The 14,891-nt window shown below is 53.0% G+C and overlaps 6 protein-coding genes across 6 annotated transcripts; 3 read left to right on the top strand and 3 right to left on the bottom strand.

Moving 5' to 3' along the window:
- Window positions 1-714: 714 nt before the first annotated feature.
- Z520_11696 (uncharacterized protein) lies at window positions 715-2,283 on the top strand (the record flags this gene model as incomplete). Its single annotated transcript, XM_016782184.1, has 2 exons — window positions 715-888; window positions 949-2,283. The coding sequence occupies 2 exons, from the start codon at window positions 715-717 to the stop codon at window positions 2,281-2,283; spliced, it is 1,509 nt and encodes a 502-aa protein (XP_016626790.1).
- A 309-nt stretch (window positions 2,284-2,592) lies between these two features.
- On the bottom strand, window positions 2,593-6,156 carry Z520_11695 (uncharacterized protein; the record flags this gene model as incomplete). Its single annotated transcript, XM_016782183.1, has 2 exons — window positions 2,593-2,824; window positions 2,912-6,156. The coding sequence occupies 2 exons, from the start codon at window positions 6,154-6,156 to the stop codon at window positions 2,593-2,595; spliced, it is 3,477 nt and encodes a 1,158-aa protein (XP_016626789.1).
- A 1,013-nt stretch (window positions 6,157-7,169) lies between these two features.
- On the top strand, window positions 7,170-8,669 carry Z520_11694 (uncharacterized protein; the record flags this gene model as incomplete). Its single annotated transcript, XM_016782182.1, has 2 exons — window positions 7,170-7,637; window positions 7,689-8,669. 2 exons carry the CDS (start codon window positions 7,170-7,172, stop codon window positions 8,667-8,669), a joined length of 1,449 nt encoding a protein of 482 aa, XP_016626788.1.
- A 1,103-nt stretch (window positions 8,670-9,772) lies between these two features.
- On the top strand, window positions 9,773-11,313 carry Z520_11693 (uncharacterized protein; the record flags this gene model as incomplete). Its single annotated transcript, XM_016782181.1, has 2 exons — window positions 9,773-10,996; window positions 11,059-11,313. The coding sequence occupies 2 exons, from the start codon at window positions 9,773-9,775 to the stop codon at window positions 11,311-11,313; spliced, it is 1,479 nt and encodes a 492-aa protein (XP_016626787.1).
- Window positions 11,314-11,409: 96 nt separating this feature from the next.
- Window positions 11,410-12,393, bottom strand: Z520_11692 (uncharacterized protein; the record flags this gene model as incomplete). Its single annotated transcript, XM_016782180.1, has 1 exon — window positions 11,410-12,393. One exon carries the CDS (start codon window positions 12,391-12,393, stop codon window positions 11,410-11,412), a length of 984 nt encoding a protein of 327 aa, XP_016626786.1.
- Window positions 12,394-13,016: 623 nt separating this feature from the next.
- Window positions 13,017-14,094, bottom strand: Z520_11691 (uncharacterized protein; the record flags this gene model as incomplete). The annotated part of the gene is made up of 2 exons (XM_016782179.1): window positions 13,017-13,709; window positions 13,957-14,094. 2 exons carry the CDS (start codon window positions 14,092-14,094, stop codon window positions 13,017-13,019), a joined length of 831 nt encoding a protein of 276 aa, XP_016626785.1.
- Between the last annotated feature and the right edge of the window lie 797 nt (window positions 14,095-14,891).

The raw sequence follows: 14,891 nt of genomic DNA, 5'->3' as shown, positions 1-14,891 counted from the left end.
ATGACTAAGGGTCCGTCGATGGTCGATGGACTGACGATTAGTGCGATGTTACCGTCGGAGGCTCGCTTATAGGAAATCCGGCCACTCACGCAGCCTGCAGTTGTGAGCTTGGGCCCTGCAATGGGCAAAGTGTCGAGTGCCAGATTTTTTGGGCGTTTGGGCTGAATCCTTCGCAACGGGCCCGAAGCCGCATCGGGACATGATCTCTAGGTGGTAATAGCCTGTAGGTAGGCCGGGGAGTGGGCACCACCCACCCACACCCACACTTGGCAGGGGCCTTTATCAGTAAACCATACCCAGCAAGGAACGCCTAGCCACCTAGCCACTCACCTAGCATCGTACCCATGTAACTAACCTGCCCGCTAACCATCTTACCTAGAATGCTTCCTACCATCGCCGGGCTCATACCTCACACTGTGACGTCCTTGCTTCTCTCGACACCCTCCTCTGTCTCGATCCTTGTGTCTCGCCCCCCACTCTATGCCGTCAAGATGCTTGTTCATCTGCATACAGTTTCTTCTTTCGGCCTCGCCTTTCGATGTGTTGATGCACGATTAGATGCCACCAGCACCTGTGTCGAGAGTGGCCTCGGATCAATTTACTCTCACCGTGTCAACACAGTTATATATGCCACCTCCCTCTGTCCCCTCCTGACTCCGAATCTTGTCCCAGAGCATCCCTTCCAAGCAAAGCCAAACCCCCTCTGCAGCGACAATGGATACTCCTCCAGAGAAGAAGATCATTGAAGAGAGACTCGGCCCTGAGGCTGTCCGCTCATACTCCATTCACGAAGCTCCACTTGACGCCACCCCAAAGTCAAGATGGGAACGAATATGGCCTGTCATGGCCTGCGGTGCAGGATTGTTCTCTGATGGCTATCTCAATGGCGTATGTGCCTTCAACAACTAACACCTCAAACATGGACGTGACTGATGGTTTGAACTTTAGGTCATTGGCTCCGTGAACACCATGCTCAAGACGATCTACAAGGACCAGTACACCAAATCCGATGCCCAGAACAACGTCGCCTCGATCGCCTTCGCTGGCACAGTCCTTGGTCAGCTAGTCTTTGGTTATCTGTCCGACCACTGGTCTCGCCGACACTCTCTCCTGATCTCCACCATCATCCTGATCGTCTTCGCTGCCCTGGGCGCAGGGTCCTACGGCGCCGGTGGCAGCGTTCAAGGCCTCTTCGCCGCATTGGCTGCATATCGCTTCCTTCTCGGTATCGGTATTGGAGGAGAATACCCAGCCGGCTCGGTCGCCTGCGCCGAGAGCACCGGGGAACTCAAGGAAGGACACCGTAACCGATGGTTCATCTGCTTCACCAATCTGGCCATCGACGTTGGTTTTGTGGTCGCAGCCTTCGTGCCCATGATCCTGGCCCTGATCTTTGGCGACAACCACCTCCGCGCTGCCTGGCGTATTTCATTGGGCCTGGGCATCATTCCTCCCTTGTCGCTCCTCTGGCTGCGGATCAAGCTGCAAGAACCTGAAGAATACCACCGCAACAAGATGAACCACTACCCCTACTGGCTGATTCTCAAGTTCTACTGGTTCCGCCTGATCATCGTCGCCCTGATCTGGTTCATCTACGACTTCTCCTCGTACTCCTTCAGCATCTACTCGTCCTCATGGCTGGCCTTCTTGCTCCCAAGCACCGCACCCCTGTGGAAATCTTTTGGGTGGAACACGGTCATCAACTTGTTTTACGTTCCGGGAGCTATCATCGGGGCCTTCCTTTCCGACTGGATCGGCCCCAAGTACTGCCTCATCACCGGTGTCTTGCTACAGGGCATCGTCGGCTTTATCATGACCGCCATCTACAAGCACCTCGACCAGGCTTCCCAGGTCGGCGGCTTCGTCGTCATGTACGGCATTTTCCTGGCACTGGGCGAGGTCGGCCCCGGCGACAACATTGGATTGGTCGCGTCCAAGACCTCGGCCACCCCTGTGCGTGGCATGTACTACGGCATTGCCGCCGCCTGTGGCAAGATCGGCGCCTTCGTCGGCAACTACATCTTCCCGGACATCATCAAGGCCGCGGGCGACAATGTCATCAAGCAGGGCCAATACCCCTTCTACGTATCCAGCGCCCTGTGCATATTCTCCGGTCTTATCGCCTTCGCCTTCCTGCCCAATATCGGCCAGGACACCATCACCAAGGAGGACGAGCGCTTCCGGGAGTATCTGATCAGACATGGTTATGATGTCTCCACCCTTGGCACCAAGAAGTATCATGAGGAGAAGGTCGTGGCTCTCGAAAGGGCCCAAGAGATGTAAAGCGAGCGTCCGTCACACGTATATACGTGAAATCTGTCTGTTAGCGACTTGAGGGACACTGGGGTCAGAGTTGAGCAAGAAGGGTAGTTAGACCTGTGAAGCCCTTTGATAGAAAGACCTACAGAGAGTGGAAATACATTTTTGAAACCCGCCCAGCCCAATCCAGCCCATTACGTTCCGTTCCATTAATGCCATTTTGCCTATCACAATTCTATCGCCGTAGTTTCTTGAAAAAACAATCTCAATACCTCCCTACGTTTCCCACGCATTTTTTGCTGTTCACCGTATTTTTCCCTTCTTCCTCCTTCTCTAACGTCCTGCGAGGATATCCCGCCCCAGCATAGCCCTCGATTTCCACGCGTGCTTGTCACAATGTCTCTCCACCTCCTGCTTGAAGGCGACTTCGTCACGGTAGTAATCCTCCGCGGCCACGGTGTTGGCGAGGTCCTCGAACTCGGGAACCAACAAGAGGCCGAGGATGTTGTCGAGGATTTCTTTATTCGTGGTGTGGACCGTCCAGTCGCGGTCGAGGGTTGGATGGCTTTTAAAGGAGAAATAGAATCAGTTCATCACAATCCCATATCATAATCGACAACGCTGGGTTGGAAAAGGGGGGATCAGAACTTACCAGATTCTTCCGTGTCGATTGACGTTTGGATGCAAGATCGGGGTGACGAAACGCGCGATCGGAGCTTTGCGTGGATAATCCTTCCCCATATCGAGATAAAGGACAAATGCAGCTTTAGCGTATGCCGACCCTCGTGCACCCTCCAGGACGATCTTCCAGAACCCCATGTTTCTCTCAGAGACGAACACGTCGATATCAGGGTGCGGGTTGTAGGCAATGTCGCGGATTTCTGCCAGGAGTCTGCGGGATGGAGTCGTCGGCGAGGTGGGAGTACGGGGCGTTTCCTCGGGCACCATTGACCGCGTCACTCTTTCCAAGTAGCCGACTTGGATGAATGGGTCGTGAAGGTTCTTATGGGTCTTGAGAGCAGGGAATTTATCTCTGGTGAGGGGATCGGGTTCCAACTCTGGAATCTCAGTCGCCCATGGCAAGTCGAATGGTTGAGCCGACATGAATCGCACGTTTCGGGGTCGTTCGTGGATCGAGAGCACCGGCTCCAGTTCACACAGAGCAAGGGCCTGTTCGAGAGACGTGGGCCTGAATTTGTATCCACCTGTAAGATGCGAGATCGTTCGGAGCGCACGAGTATCCTCTCCCGGAAGGGCGATCGAGTCGACCACGATGCGGTGCTGGAATAGTTTTCCACACACTTCCTCTGCTTTGCAGACCGAACCGGTATCTCGGCCATCGGAAATGCAGATGATTCTCTTCTTGATCCCCGGGTAAGATTGACTTTGGGAGATTAGATGGTTCGCCGCCAATACAAGCGCGTCCCATAGCGCAGTGTTGCCTCCTGCGTCGATAGCATCCACGGCCTCTCGCACGTTCTCAACGGCGCCCGTCAGCCACTGCGTGAGTCTCACGTCTGTCCCGAAGGTGACCAGGCCAACGGTCGTGGGGTAACCGTACGCAATCAATCTGTCGAAGAACTGTGAGCAGACCTGTTTAGTCACATCCATCCTGGACAATCTTGAGGCTTTCTGGTCCCGCACTTTGCGTCGCTCGATTTCTTCGGGTCTCTCGTACTGTGACAACGCGACCTTGAACACTCGACAATGGCCATAACGGTGGGCATCCCCAGCGGTCGCGCTTGAAAGTTTGGCTCCGGTGTAAGGTTCGCGACGGGTTGCGTCTGACTTCTTTCCCGCGTCGCGAATGAGTTGATAGAGTGGCTCATGTTCTCGGACCTCTTTAGGACGAACATCCCTCAAATCTTTGGACAGTGACTCCCACGAATTGCGTCGGGTAAATCCGATCCCATCGTCGCCGAGGTCTTTGAAATCAGTCTTTACGGATTGATCGTAGACAAAACAGGTAACGCCACGGTGCTGCACGTCATATCTCCAGTTCCGGAAGATGATCGAACCGTAGGTAAGTTGAGAACCCACTGGTACCCAGTAGTTGAAAGACTCCTTTGAAAAGTGAGCTTTTGAGAAGTCAGTAGTGTTGTACACTCGGATGAGACACATTTGCTCCTGGCTTGTCGAGCCTCTGGGGGGGTTTTCACGTGAGATATAGTTTGGATTGATGGTAATAGTCTCGCCGTCCAACACCCCTTTCTGCAACATGTTCACTTTGGTGCAAGGTAGATAAACATCTCGGACATGAAGCGAGAATTTGGCGTACCGACCTCGCATTCCTCGAAAGGCGACTTTGTAAAGATCCAATAAACGTGTCGATTCTGGCAGCTCTCTGCTGAAGCACGAAAGGCCAACGAAATTTATGATGAGTCCGGACAGGCGTATGGAGAGTTGGCTTTCTGTACGTCTAGCCGTCGACGGCAAAGAATTGATGACATCCTCTGCTTTGACCCAGGCCTTGATCTGATTCGCCTTAACTTCATCATGCCTCAAGGTCGTGTCCGCGATAGGACGTTGCGTCAACGGATTGCTTTTGTGGTCACGGTACCAGAACTCGATTGCCTTTCTGTCGAATCTAAATCCATCAGATGTACACACCGGATCTTGGAAAAGGTCGTGGCTGATCGGACATCGGTACTCCTGAGGAACGACACAAAAGTCGCCCAATTCTATGGTCTCCTCAGTCGCTGAAGGTGGAGGAGGAGGCAGATCATCACCGTAGGTCCACACGCATTGTTTTGATTCAAACCACGGGTCTTTGGCACTGTAGATCAGGATATCGGACAAGGCTCTTTGGTGAAGATTGATCCCGGCAAGAATCCTCTGTAATGAGCGCATCTGTCGCTCATTAGGCCCCATGCCAACATGGGAAAATCTAGCCGACGTCGTGACTGTCTCTCGGCCGGTCGTTAGATGATCGATCTCTCGAATGGTCAGAAATCTCAAGAGTTCGAGAATTTGTTGCACGACTTTCGCGGCACCAGAGGGGCAATAACGAATGATATGAATGATGTCTTCATAGGATTCGTGGCCACGTAGCCAGGATTTAATCTCATCCAGAGACGCATCTTGAACGTCTTCATCACCCGAGATGACATCGGCATTAGCCTTGGCTATGGGTGTGACGCTATCGTTGTTGTTGGTTCCCTCGAGCTCTAAAAACCCTGACGATGTGCACATGCTGTGGCTGCGGTCCACGCAGAAGACAACCAGCTCAGTCGGAGGGGACTCCTTCTGACGGGAGCTCGCGCTGACGACGGCGTATATCGTAAGCACATTGTTGGTGGCGAGCTTGTTCAATCCAGCCTCTTTAAGTGTCAGGCTGAGGTCGTTGGTGCTGATAGGGCCTTGGATGGTGTGGAGGTCGAGCTTTGTAGGGAAAGCATTTCGAGGCCAAACAGCGGGCAGCTGGAGGTATTGTGCAATATCATCTCTTATCTCTTTCAGGGTTGAAGAAGGCGGGTAAGAGTGGCCGGCTTTTAGGAAAGTGATTGACCGCTTTTCGAGAGGTCCCTGGGCTTCTTTCGGAATGATAACTCGAATGCGTAGTGCATCAATTTCAGAAGGTTTCTTGTGATCAATCTGGGCGCCCAATCGCGGAGCGTCGAGAAAGATGATGAAAAGCACATCTGTTGTAGTGATCACATCTTGAATAATAGCTTCGTGGTCTATCAGGGAGCCATCTTCTGAGCCTAGGCAGAGTTGCAGCCAGTCATGTCGGACGTAGTTAGGCAAGGATCGGTACTTGGAAGCACGTTCTATGACAGTGCCAGTAAGGTCTGAAATTGTGCGATTGCCATCGAATTCCACCAGAAGGTCAAGTCTATCACCTTTTCCTTTTGGTGGGAAGAAGGCGATCTTGTATCGGGCCATTGCGACATTCATGGTGGAAGGGACAAGGAATTGGGTTTTGGATGAATCGGGTGCGATTTGGCCTCGAGGAAGACCAATTGAAACGTGGTCAGTGTAAAGGAAACACGTCGAGGACGAAGAAAAGCCGCAGGCGAGTAAGGTAGACTGCTCGTAATGATTACTGCCTCGCAGTGCAGCAGTCTCGAAGCAATATTAAAGCGAAGGGGAACGAGTCTGAAGAGCAGGGGAAGCAGGGTTGCGGCAATGTTTGGAAGCAAATGGGGACGTGTTTCTGGAACGGATTGACTGCCATTCCCGCTTTTGGCTTCTTTGTGAGAACCACCCACTTGGCATGAGAATATCCATAGATACACTACCTTTGAGCGCGGCGGGTGCCCTCAATTGGCACAACACAAGGTGCGAGCGCCTGGAGAGCTGGAACAATGCGCAAGGCTGTCCTGCATCTGAGCAGCCCGCCAACGTACCGACACCAAGGACAAGCAACGGCGATGCATCATTGCGGCAGCTGGATTCAATATATGCAAAGTCCCACTGGTCAGCATCAGTAAAGACAGCACGACCCGCGGCCGCACATCGACCTTCTTGCGAGGTTAGACGCAGCTCATTCTGTTCAGATAGAAAGCTGCGGACGGGGCTTGAGCGCGACAGGTCCCGCGCCGCATTGTCAGCCAGGTCGAAGTCGACATTGCTAGTCGAATAGTAGTGACCGATGCTGCAGCGCAAGATAGACTCCACAAGAACCTCCTGTCTCTGGAATATGGAAAAGTGATCGAGAAAGTTGATAGAGACACAGTCCGTCCGTCATCCTTTTTAACTTTTGTGCAAGCTCTTGTGATCGTCCGTACAAAATACGGTGGTGTATTCAGCCCAGGCTACGGTGGTTCATTTAGGCCAGACAAACACTAGGCTGGCTTCTGCTGCGCGTTCTCCGACTTCGTGGTATTTACCCAAAGCCAACAATCAAATCGCTTGCTCTTGCTTCCTCTCTTTCCTGTCTCATAACCAACATCTCTCAGTCCTGCAGAATGGGTTCAGATCCTCAGTTCGCCAAATATCCGGACCTGACCCTCGCCCAGCACATCTTCTCCCTTGCCAATGCGCCTCGGACAGTTCAACCAGCATCCTTGAATTACCTTCAAAATGCAATCAAAGACCAGAAGATGGCGCCGTTATATCGGCATTTGGCCCATCCTACTGAAGGTGTGCTGAATACTGTGGGAGAAAGCACAGCTCAACCATTACAACCGCCATCAAAGCCTGCCGCCCGACGTGCGTCCCTCGTGTCAAGCAACCTGTTACCACCCAAGAAGCCTGTACCCTCCGGCATTCTGCCATGGGACGAATCGCTATATGAAGAACTCAAGGCCGACAACGCAAAAGAGCTGGAGCAGTTTCAGAAAGAGGAAGAGGAAGCTGAAGAGAAAGCTGGAGAAACAGAAATACAAGCGGCTCGAAGCAAGCGTGCGGAGTTCTGGGCCCGGGTCGGCGACAAGGTAAGCCAGGAGATGATATCGTGAGGCTACATCCCTCTGATCAGTTACTAGGACAAAGCGATTGCAGCATACGAAAAAGTCTTTGACAAAACTGGTCCACTGGGCACCAAGATTGACATTGTCCTTGCCATCATCCGCATCGGCATCTTCTTCAACGACAAGGCTTTCACCAAGAAACAAATCGAACGTGCGAATATTCTGGTGGAGAGTGGCGGAGACTGGGACCGAAGAAATCGATTAAAAGCTTACAAGGGCCTACACCTCCTGACTGTCCGATCCTATAGCCTTGCCGCTCCTTTACTCCTGGACAGTCTCTCTACCTTCACCAGCTATGAGCTTTGCAGCTATTCTTCCCTCGTCGTATACGCTGTGCTTGCAGGGTCGCTTTCCCTCAAGCGGGTTGATTTCAAAGCCAAGGTGGTTGACGCGCCCGAGATCAAAGCGATCTTGGGGGATAGCGAGGACAAGGCCCCGGGCGCTGATGAAGAGATGAAGGATGCATCTGCTGCAACTGCCGAACGTGCCGCCGGCCTCGTCAACGTCAATACGCTAGGCGCTAGCAGTGCAATCCAGTCGCAAAACGAAGCCCCCATGGACGTTTCCTCGTTGGCTGGGTTGGTCAATAGCCTCTACAGTGGCAACTATCGCAACTTCTTCCTGGCATTGGCTGCGGTTGAAGAGAACTTCTTGACGCAAGATCGATACCTATATGAGCATCGAGCATGGTTTGTGCGAGAAATGCGGTTGCGTGGATATCAACAGCTCCTCCAATCTTACCGGGTGGTGGGCCTGGCAACCATGGCACAGGCATTTGGTGTCAGCGTGGATTTCTTAGACCGAGATCTGGCCAAGTTCATTGCTGGTGGTCGAGTGAGTTGCACAATCGACCGAGTGCAAGGGACCATCGAGACAACCCGGCCGGATGACAAGAACAAGCAGTATGCAGACGTTGTGAAACAGGGGGATGCGCTGATCACCAAGCTGCAGAAGTACGGCCAGGCTGTGAGACTGAGGGGTAGCGAGCGAGCGTGAGTGAGAACCCATGTGCATGTGTAAGAAGGCCCAGGCGTTTTAGAGTGGATGGCAGGTAGGAATCCCACCGCATGGATTGTGTCATGTACCATACCATTATCATAATGCGATGGCCAGGAGGATCTTTTGGAGGAAGAAGAAAATAACCACGCGACAGAAGACCAAGGACACGGAGCATGCCGTTGGCGATAACATTCTCAAAGGTGCTTTGATCGGACACTTTAGCTGGCGGCCTTCCACCCTGCGCATTCCGCAGATCCCAAAAACTCTTTCTCCCTCTCGTGCTTCTCTCTTCTCCAATTATTTCTTGTCGGCTCTTGAACCCCCAGTGACCCCCTGGCTGGACGCCGAGAACAGCTGCAGCAAGCTGTGGCGTCCCCCACACTGTAGTACTTCGTAACTTACTCCAGCGATAAGATAGGCGTGGATGAGCGTGGAGAAAAGCTCCCACGCGGCGCATGACGAGACGAGATTGACGCAGCCAGTGAGCCAGATGCTTGATGGCCGTTTTGCTGGTCGATCGTGTGCCCGCCCTTGTTTGCCCTTAGTTTCCTTCCGACGGCCTGCCCGCCCATGCCACCCTTCTCGAATAATACCTCAATGGCCTCACAGCTTCAAAGCCTTTTGCAAAAATTTGATATCTGAGTTCGAGCTCCCGATATCGCTTTGCCTGCTCCAAATCTGACAGTTTAGGAGTCCCCACTCCTGGTCTCCAGAGTCTGCCCTATATATGTACCAGAAGATGCCGTCACCCACATTGACCACGTCAAGAGCGTCGTCTGTGTTGCTGCGAGCTCAATATTTATCCAGTGAACTTGCCATTGCCTGTAGGGCACTGTCAATAACGAGTTCAGCACCTCTTGCCCCTCCAGCACAGCAGCCAAGCCCATCACGAGGTGAGAAGAGCGTAGTCGCAGCTGCGCCGGTTGATTTGTTTTTGGCACACCACATTGTGACTCAACCGAGCATAGTTGCTTCTGTGCACCCGATCATTTTTCTTGCCTCACTTGTTTGTACCCGGTGACCAGCTTTAAAACTGACATTTCCAATGCACAGTTCCTCATCCTTGCCTCAGACCTCATCTTCCTTCCTGCCGTCGCAACATGTCGTCGACTCGTCCGTTGCGCAGTTTGAGCATCCATAATATCAACCCCCATGTGAAGAAAGCAAAGTACGCCGTGCGAGGCGAACTTGCCATCAAGTCAGAAGAATACCGCTCCAAGTTGAAGAGAGAAGACCCTCCTACACCGTCCGAGAACCCTCTGCCCTTTGACACCATCATCTCCGCCAACATTGGCAACCCCCAGCAACTCGACCAGAAACCCATCACATTCTTCCGCCAAGTACTTGCTCTACTCGAGTACCCAGCCCTCTTGAACAACGAGGAAGCGCTCAAGTCGAATTTTGGTTACAAGCAAGATGCCATCGACCGCGCTCGCCGGCTGCTGAAGGAAATCCACTCGGTGGGGGCATATTCACAGTCTGCCGGTGCCCCTGGCATCCGTCAGTCCGTTGCCAACTTCATTGAGCGCCGGGATGGCTTCCCCTCAAACAAGGACGATATCTACCTCTCTGCAGGTGCTTCGTCTGGTGTCAACACCCTTCTTCACATCATCTGTGGCAAGCCTGAGACAGGCGTGCTCGTCCCTATACCACAATATCCACTCTACACTGCGACGCTGTCTGTCCTCAATGCCCGCTGTGTGCCCTACTATTTGGAAGAATCTCAGGCTTGGAGCACAGAACTTTCCATAATCAAGGACGCTTATGACAAGGCTATCAGTGAAGGCACTGACGTGCGTGCCATTGTTGTCATCAATCCTGGCAACCCAACCGGTGCCTCGTTGTCAGAAAAGGATGTTGAGGACACGATAAAGTTTGCTGCAGAGAAGAATCTGGTCATCATGGCTGACGAGGTTTACCAAACTAACGTCTTCGTTGGTCAATTTCACTCTTTCAAGGGCGCCTTGCGGAGGATGCAGCAAAGGGAACCGGGCCGGTATGACACAGTCGAACTTGCATCCTTGAACTCCGTCTCCAAAGGCATGGTAGGCGAGTGTGGGCACCGTGCCGGCTACTTTGAGCTTGTGGGCTTTGACCCAGAAGTCCAGGCCGAAATCTACAAGTTCATCAGTATTATGCTGTGCCCTCCTGTCATCGGTCAGTGTCTACTCGACCTCGTGGTAGACCCTCCAAAACCAGGCGATCCCAGCTTCGAGCTCTACGATGAGGAATACAACGGTGTCAGGAACGGGCTGAAAGAGCGGGCCTGGGCACTTTACGAAGCGTTCAAGCAGATGGAGGGCGTCGAGGTGGGAGAGCCACAGGTAAGTTGGCCTTTAGCCACATCAGCCATGTTAAGCCGTTTTGCTTACTCTGTCATCAATAGGGTTCCATGTATCTTTTCCCCACCATTAACGTTTCGGACAAAGCAGTCGAGGCTGCCAAAGAGGCAGACCGTACCCCCGACGAATTCTATTGCCTCCGTCTCCTCGACGCGACCGGCATTTGTGTCGTCCCGGGCTCCGGCTTCGGGCAGAAACCTGGTACATTGCATCTTCGAACCACCTTCCTCGCTCCTGGGACAGATTGGGTCGGCCGGTGGACCAAATTCCACAAAGAATTCATGGACCAATACAGATAGCCAGACAACCTCGAAAAGGAAACGACAGAGAAATTGCCGGCTTGTGCCTTGTCATTATAACTGTCCTGGAACTGTATGATATCAGAGGGCTCCTGTTCAAAATCGGCAGTAGTCGCATGTACACTGCACTTTTACCTCTTCATCCAAAAATTCATTGACAAGTCTCGCACAATGATGATGATATTCAAACATGAACCCATGGCCCGATTCTGGGTACATGTGTATATGTACGTTGGGGTTGGTTTGGCTGATCTTCTGCCACAACAGAATGCTATTCTGCTCCGGCACCAGTTTGTCCCTCTGGCCGCACAAGATCAGGACAGGACAAGTGATCTCGCCCAGTCGATCATAAGAGCCTTCATCGCGGTGGTTGAGACCATACCACCTCATCATGGCTGTGATTTGTCCATCGATATCGTTGGTCGAGACGAACGGCCACATGGAAGAGCAGCTTGTGATACGGTTCCACCATTTCTCCCCCGTTTTCTGTCTCTCTTCACTGAGTCCAAAGAAGCCGGCTAGGAATCCGGACTTGATGTCGCCATCTGTGATAGCATTTGTCAAATTCTGGAAGTACTGCATGTCACCACTTTCTACACCTGGTCCCTGACTCGGTGCGGTGCCCGCCAGAATGAGTTTTCTGATCAAGCCTGTGGGCGCTTCAAGAGCTAACATCTGCCCAATGAAGCCGCCCATGCTGAATCCCAATACATCGACCTGCTTGAAAGCTAGGCCCTTGATCAAGGCAACGATTTCCCTGGCCCAGAACTGAAAGGACAGGGCCGTTGAAGGTGACGGCGTCTGCGTGCGTCGCGGATCGGTTCTTACTGTTCTTTTGCTCCCTTTGAGGGACTGGGGATCCGCACTGCCATGGTTGTCTAGCAAAAGCAGTCTCCGGTGAGCGGCGAGGGCGTTGATCAAGGCAGGGTCCCAGAAGTCCAGACGACTGCGGAAGTGCGTTGGCAAAAGGAGAGGGACATCGTCTTGTTGTTTGTTGGTGCCGAAAAGTCTGTACGCGAAAGTACTGTTGTTGACTCTGAGGATTTGGACCGGAGCAGTTGCGTATTCTGAATATTCCATTTTGGTCAAAGCCCGGCGTCTTCCCTGCGAGAGAATGCTCTTTGCGCGTTGTTTGGAATTCTTGCCTGAGTATTGTATTGTCGAGAGTCTTGACGCCAGCTGAAAAGCAGCCCGCGCCTCGACACTTATAGATTACTTCGGCTTCTGCATACAGCTCCAATCCCGGGCCTTGAGCTGGGCCTAGGACCATTCCAACGCCGTTGCCTAGCGCCATGTTGTGCCCTTACCATGGTGGTGCGCCTTGATTATTCATGCATCCTAGCCAGTGGCTAGAATCCAAAGCATTTCGATGCGGGCTGGTGAACGACTCGCTGGATGCTGGAGTCGTTGTTCCTTGCAGGTGGTCGAGTCTAGACTCATCCAGGCAGTTACTTGTGGAGAGCAAGTAGCCCAGTCAGCCCCGAGTGCCCCTTGCAATTGGTCGACTCGAGACAGGATTCTGAGCCAGAAAAGGGCATTGGTGGATGTAGGTAGGCATGAAAACTGCGGCACAGTGTGTCTAGCATTGCAAAATTCGCGATATTCATCCTCCGTCTGGTTGGGAGACGGACCACGGTCGCAGCCAGATAGATGCGCCAAGGGCCGACACCACAGTCACCGAGACATCCACTCCGGTCCATTGCCTATTTGAAACTTTCCTTCTGGGCCAGTGTCGGCGACAAGATCACCTTCCTTTCTAGCACGCCAGCAATCTTGAAGGCCGCCGCAAGCACCAATCCCAAAGCCGCCCAGACAAACGCCATGCCCACCCAGGTGACTGCATAGAAGCCGCCTGTCATCCATGCGTGAACGTCCTTCCCGCCATCGACCTGGATCCTGCCCGCCATCTTCCCTGCCGACGCGGTGATCTTCGCAGACGAGATGGTCAACAGGATCGTCGACGCAATGCTCGCAAAGAACCCCATGCGCAAAACCACAAGCGGCATCTCTCTCTTGCCCAGCGGTCCTCCTCGCCTCTTGACGGAGTGTAGAACGCCAACGCCGTAGAGAAAACTGAGGACCGTGAGTCCCATGCTAGCGATGCCGAGCACGAGAAGGACGAAGGGAGCTTTGGTGTCCAGCGTGCTGCGGTGGTGGTCGGCAATCACAAGCTGCTGTCCAGCGTCGCCGCCGACAATCTGCGCCAGCGAGAAGGTGTACCCGGCGCTCTGGGACGTGCAGCTGATTGTGCTGTGGTTTTTGCCCAGGCTGGCCGTGTGGTTTTTCCACATACCCGAGCAGATGGAGAGGTAGTGGGCCTCGTGCCAGTCTGCAATAGCCAAGGCGCTGTCCGCGCTAGAGTTGGCCAAAGAGCTGGTGTCGACCTGTGTGGATTTCTGCCATCAGCTATCTGCACGAGCAGGATATATTTCGACGCTCCCGACACTAGTAGACGCATAATAAATCCCAAGCAGAGATGTTCGGTGGTGCAGTTTACTGTGGGTGAAGCATTAAAGAAGCAACACCTCCCATTGATCTTGGAGGTCATCCCACGCCAAAGCCACATTCACCTTCTCATGTGTCGCTCCTTGTCGACTACCTTTCGATCCACTCCTCGCGGCGTGCAGGGGAGGCAGAACATACCGTCAATATAGCCAATCCTTCCAGCGAACCGCGCGACATGCCCGCGCACAGGGCGATGACGAACAGGACCAAAGCGACGGAGGTCAAGACCTCGCAGCCGACGAGGAGTCCAACGTGAGAAGTCGAAAAGCGCGCCATGTTGTTGCCCGCCTATTGAGTAGTTCAAGGGAGCCGATATTAGCGATGCAGTCTCATCAATCTCAACGAGAGGTCGAACAAGCTTTTTTGTTTCGTGGGAAGATTATTCGCTCCCTGTGGGCTTTGGGTCCTCTATGTATATGTGCCCTGCTACAATCATGCTTTCTGAGGCAATTTCTTTCATCACCTTTACACGAATGCGCCGGTGGTGCATGGGCTTCCCCTCGTACTCGTATTCTAGCCGAGCTGTCCTTAATCAGATGATGGATCGGCCACACTTCTAGGCTAAGCAGCGACCTTCCCCTCACTTGTCCCGGGAAATAAGCTGCCGAGAATATATTTATATCTATATTGTCTGACGACACTGTATATCAGACATGTGCACTCTCACACCAAGGACACTTCGAGACGAGGCAACAGACTCTCTCCTCTTCCTTCCTTTCAAGTAGCAGATAGACACACTTGGCAACAACAACGGCACCATACAATCAACCCGGGGACCATTACGACCTTCTTCCCCTCTGGCCACAGCTAGCCGGATTAGTAGACAAAACCTCCTAGCCAGCAGGGCGTCCGACTAGCGCCCATATTCTACACCAGCAGCCCCTGTGGACAGTAATTACACACTCATTTCAAAAAGCTTCCATACCTCTTGTTCCTCACGCATATCTGAACGCTGGCCGTGCTTCTGCTGACTTTCCCCGGGGGGGTCCATGAGAGGGCGTGCAAAGGGGGCTTTGTGTGTGCTGACCAACAGGTGTCTCCGATCGGCGCCAGCAATTTATGTTTTCCATCCG

Source organism: Fonsecaea multimorphosa (assembly GCF_000836435.1).
Source record: "Fonsecaea multimorphosa CBS 102226 unplaced genomic scaffold supercont1.41, whole genome shotgun sequence".
NCBI classification, from domain to species: domain Eukaryota; kingdom Fungi; phylum Ascomycota; class Eurotiomycetes; order Chaetothyriales; family Herpotrichiellaceae; genus Fonsecaea; species Fonsecaea multimorphosa.
The sequence above is the reverse complement of the archived record's forward strand: the minus strand, read 5'-3'. Positions and strand labels throughout refer to the sequence as shown.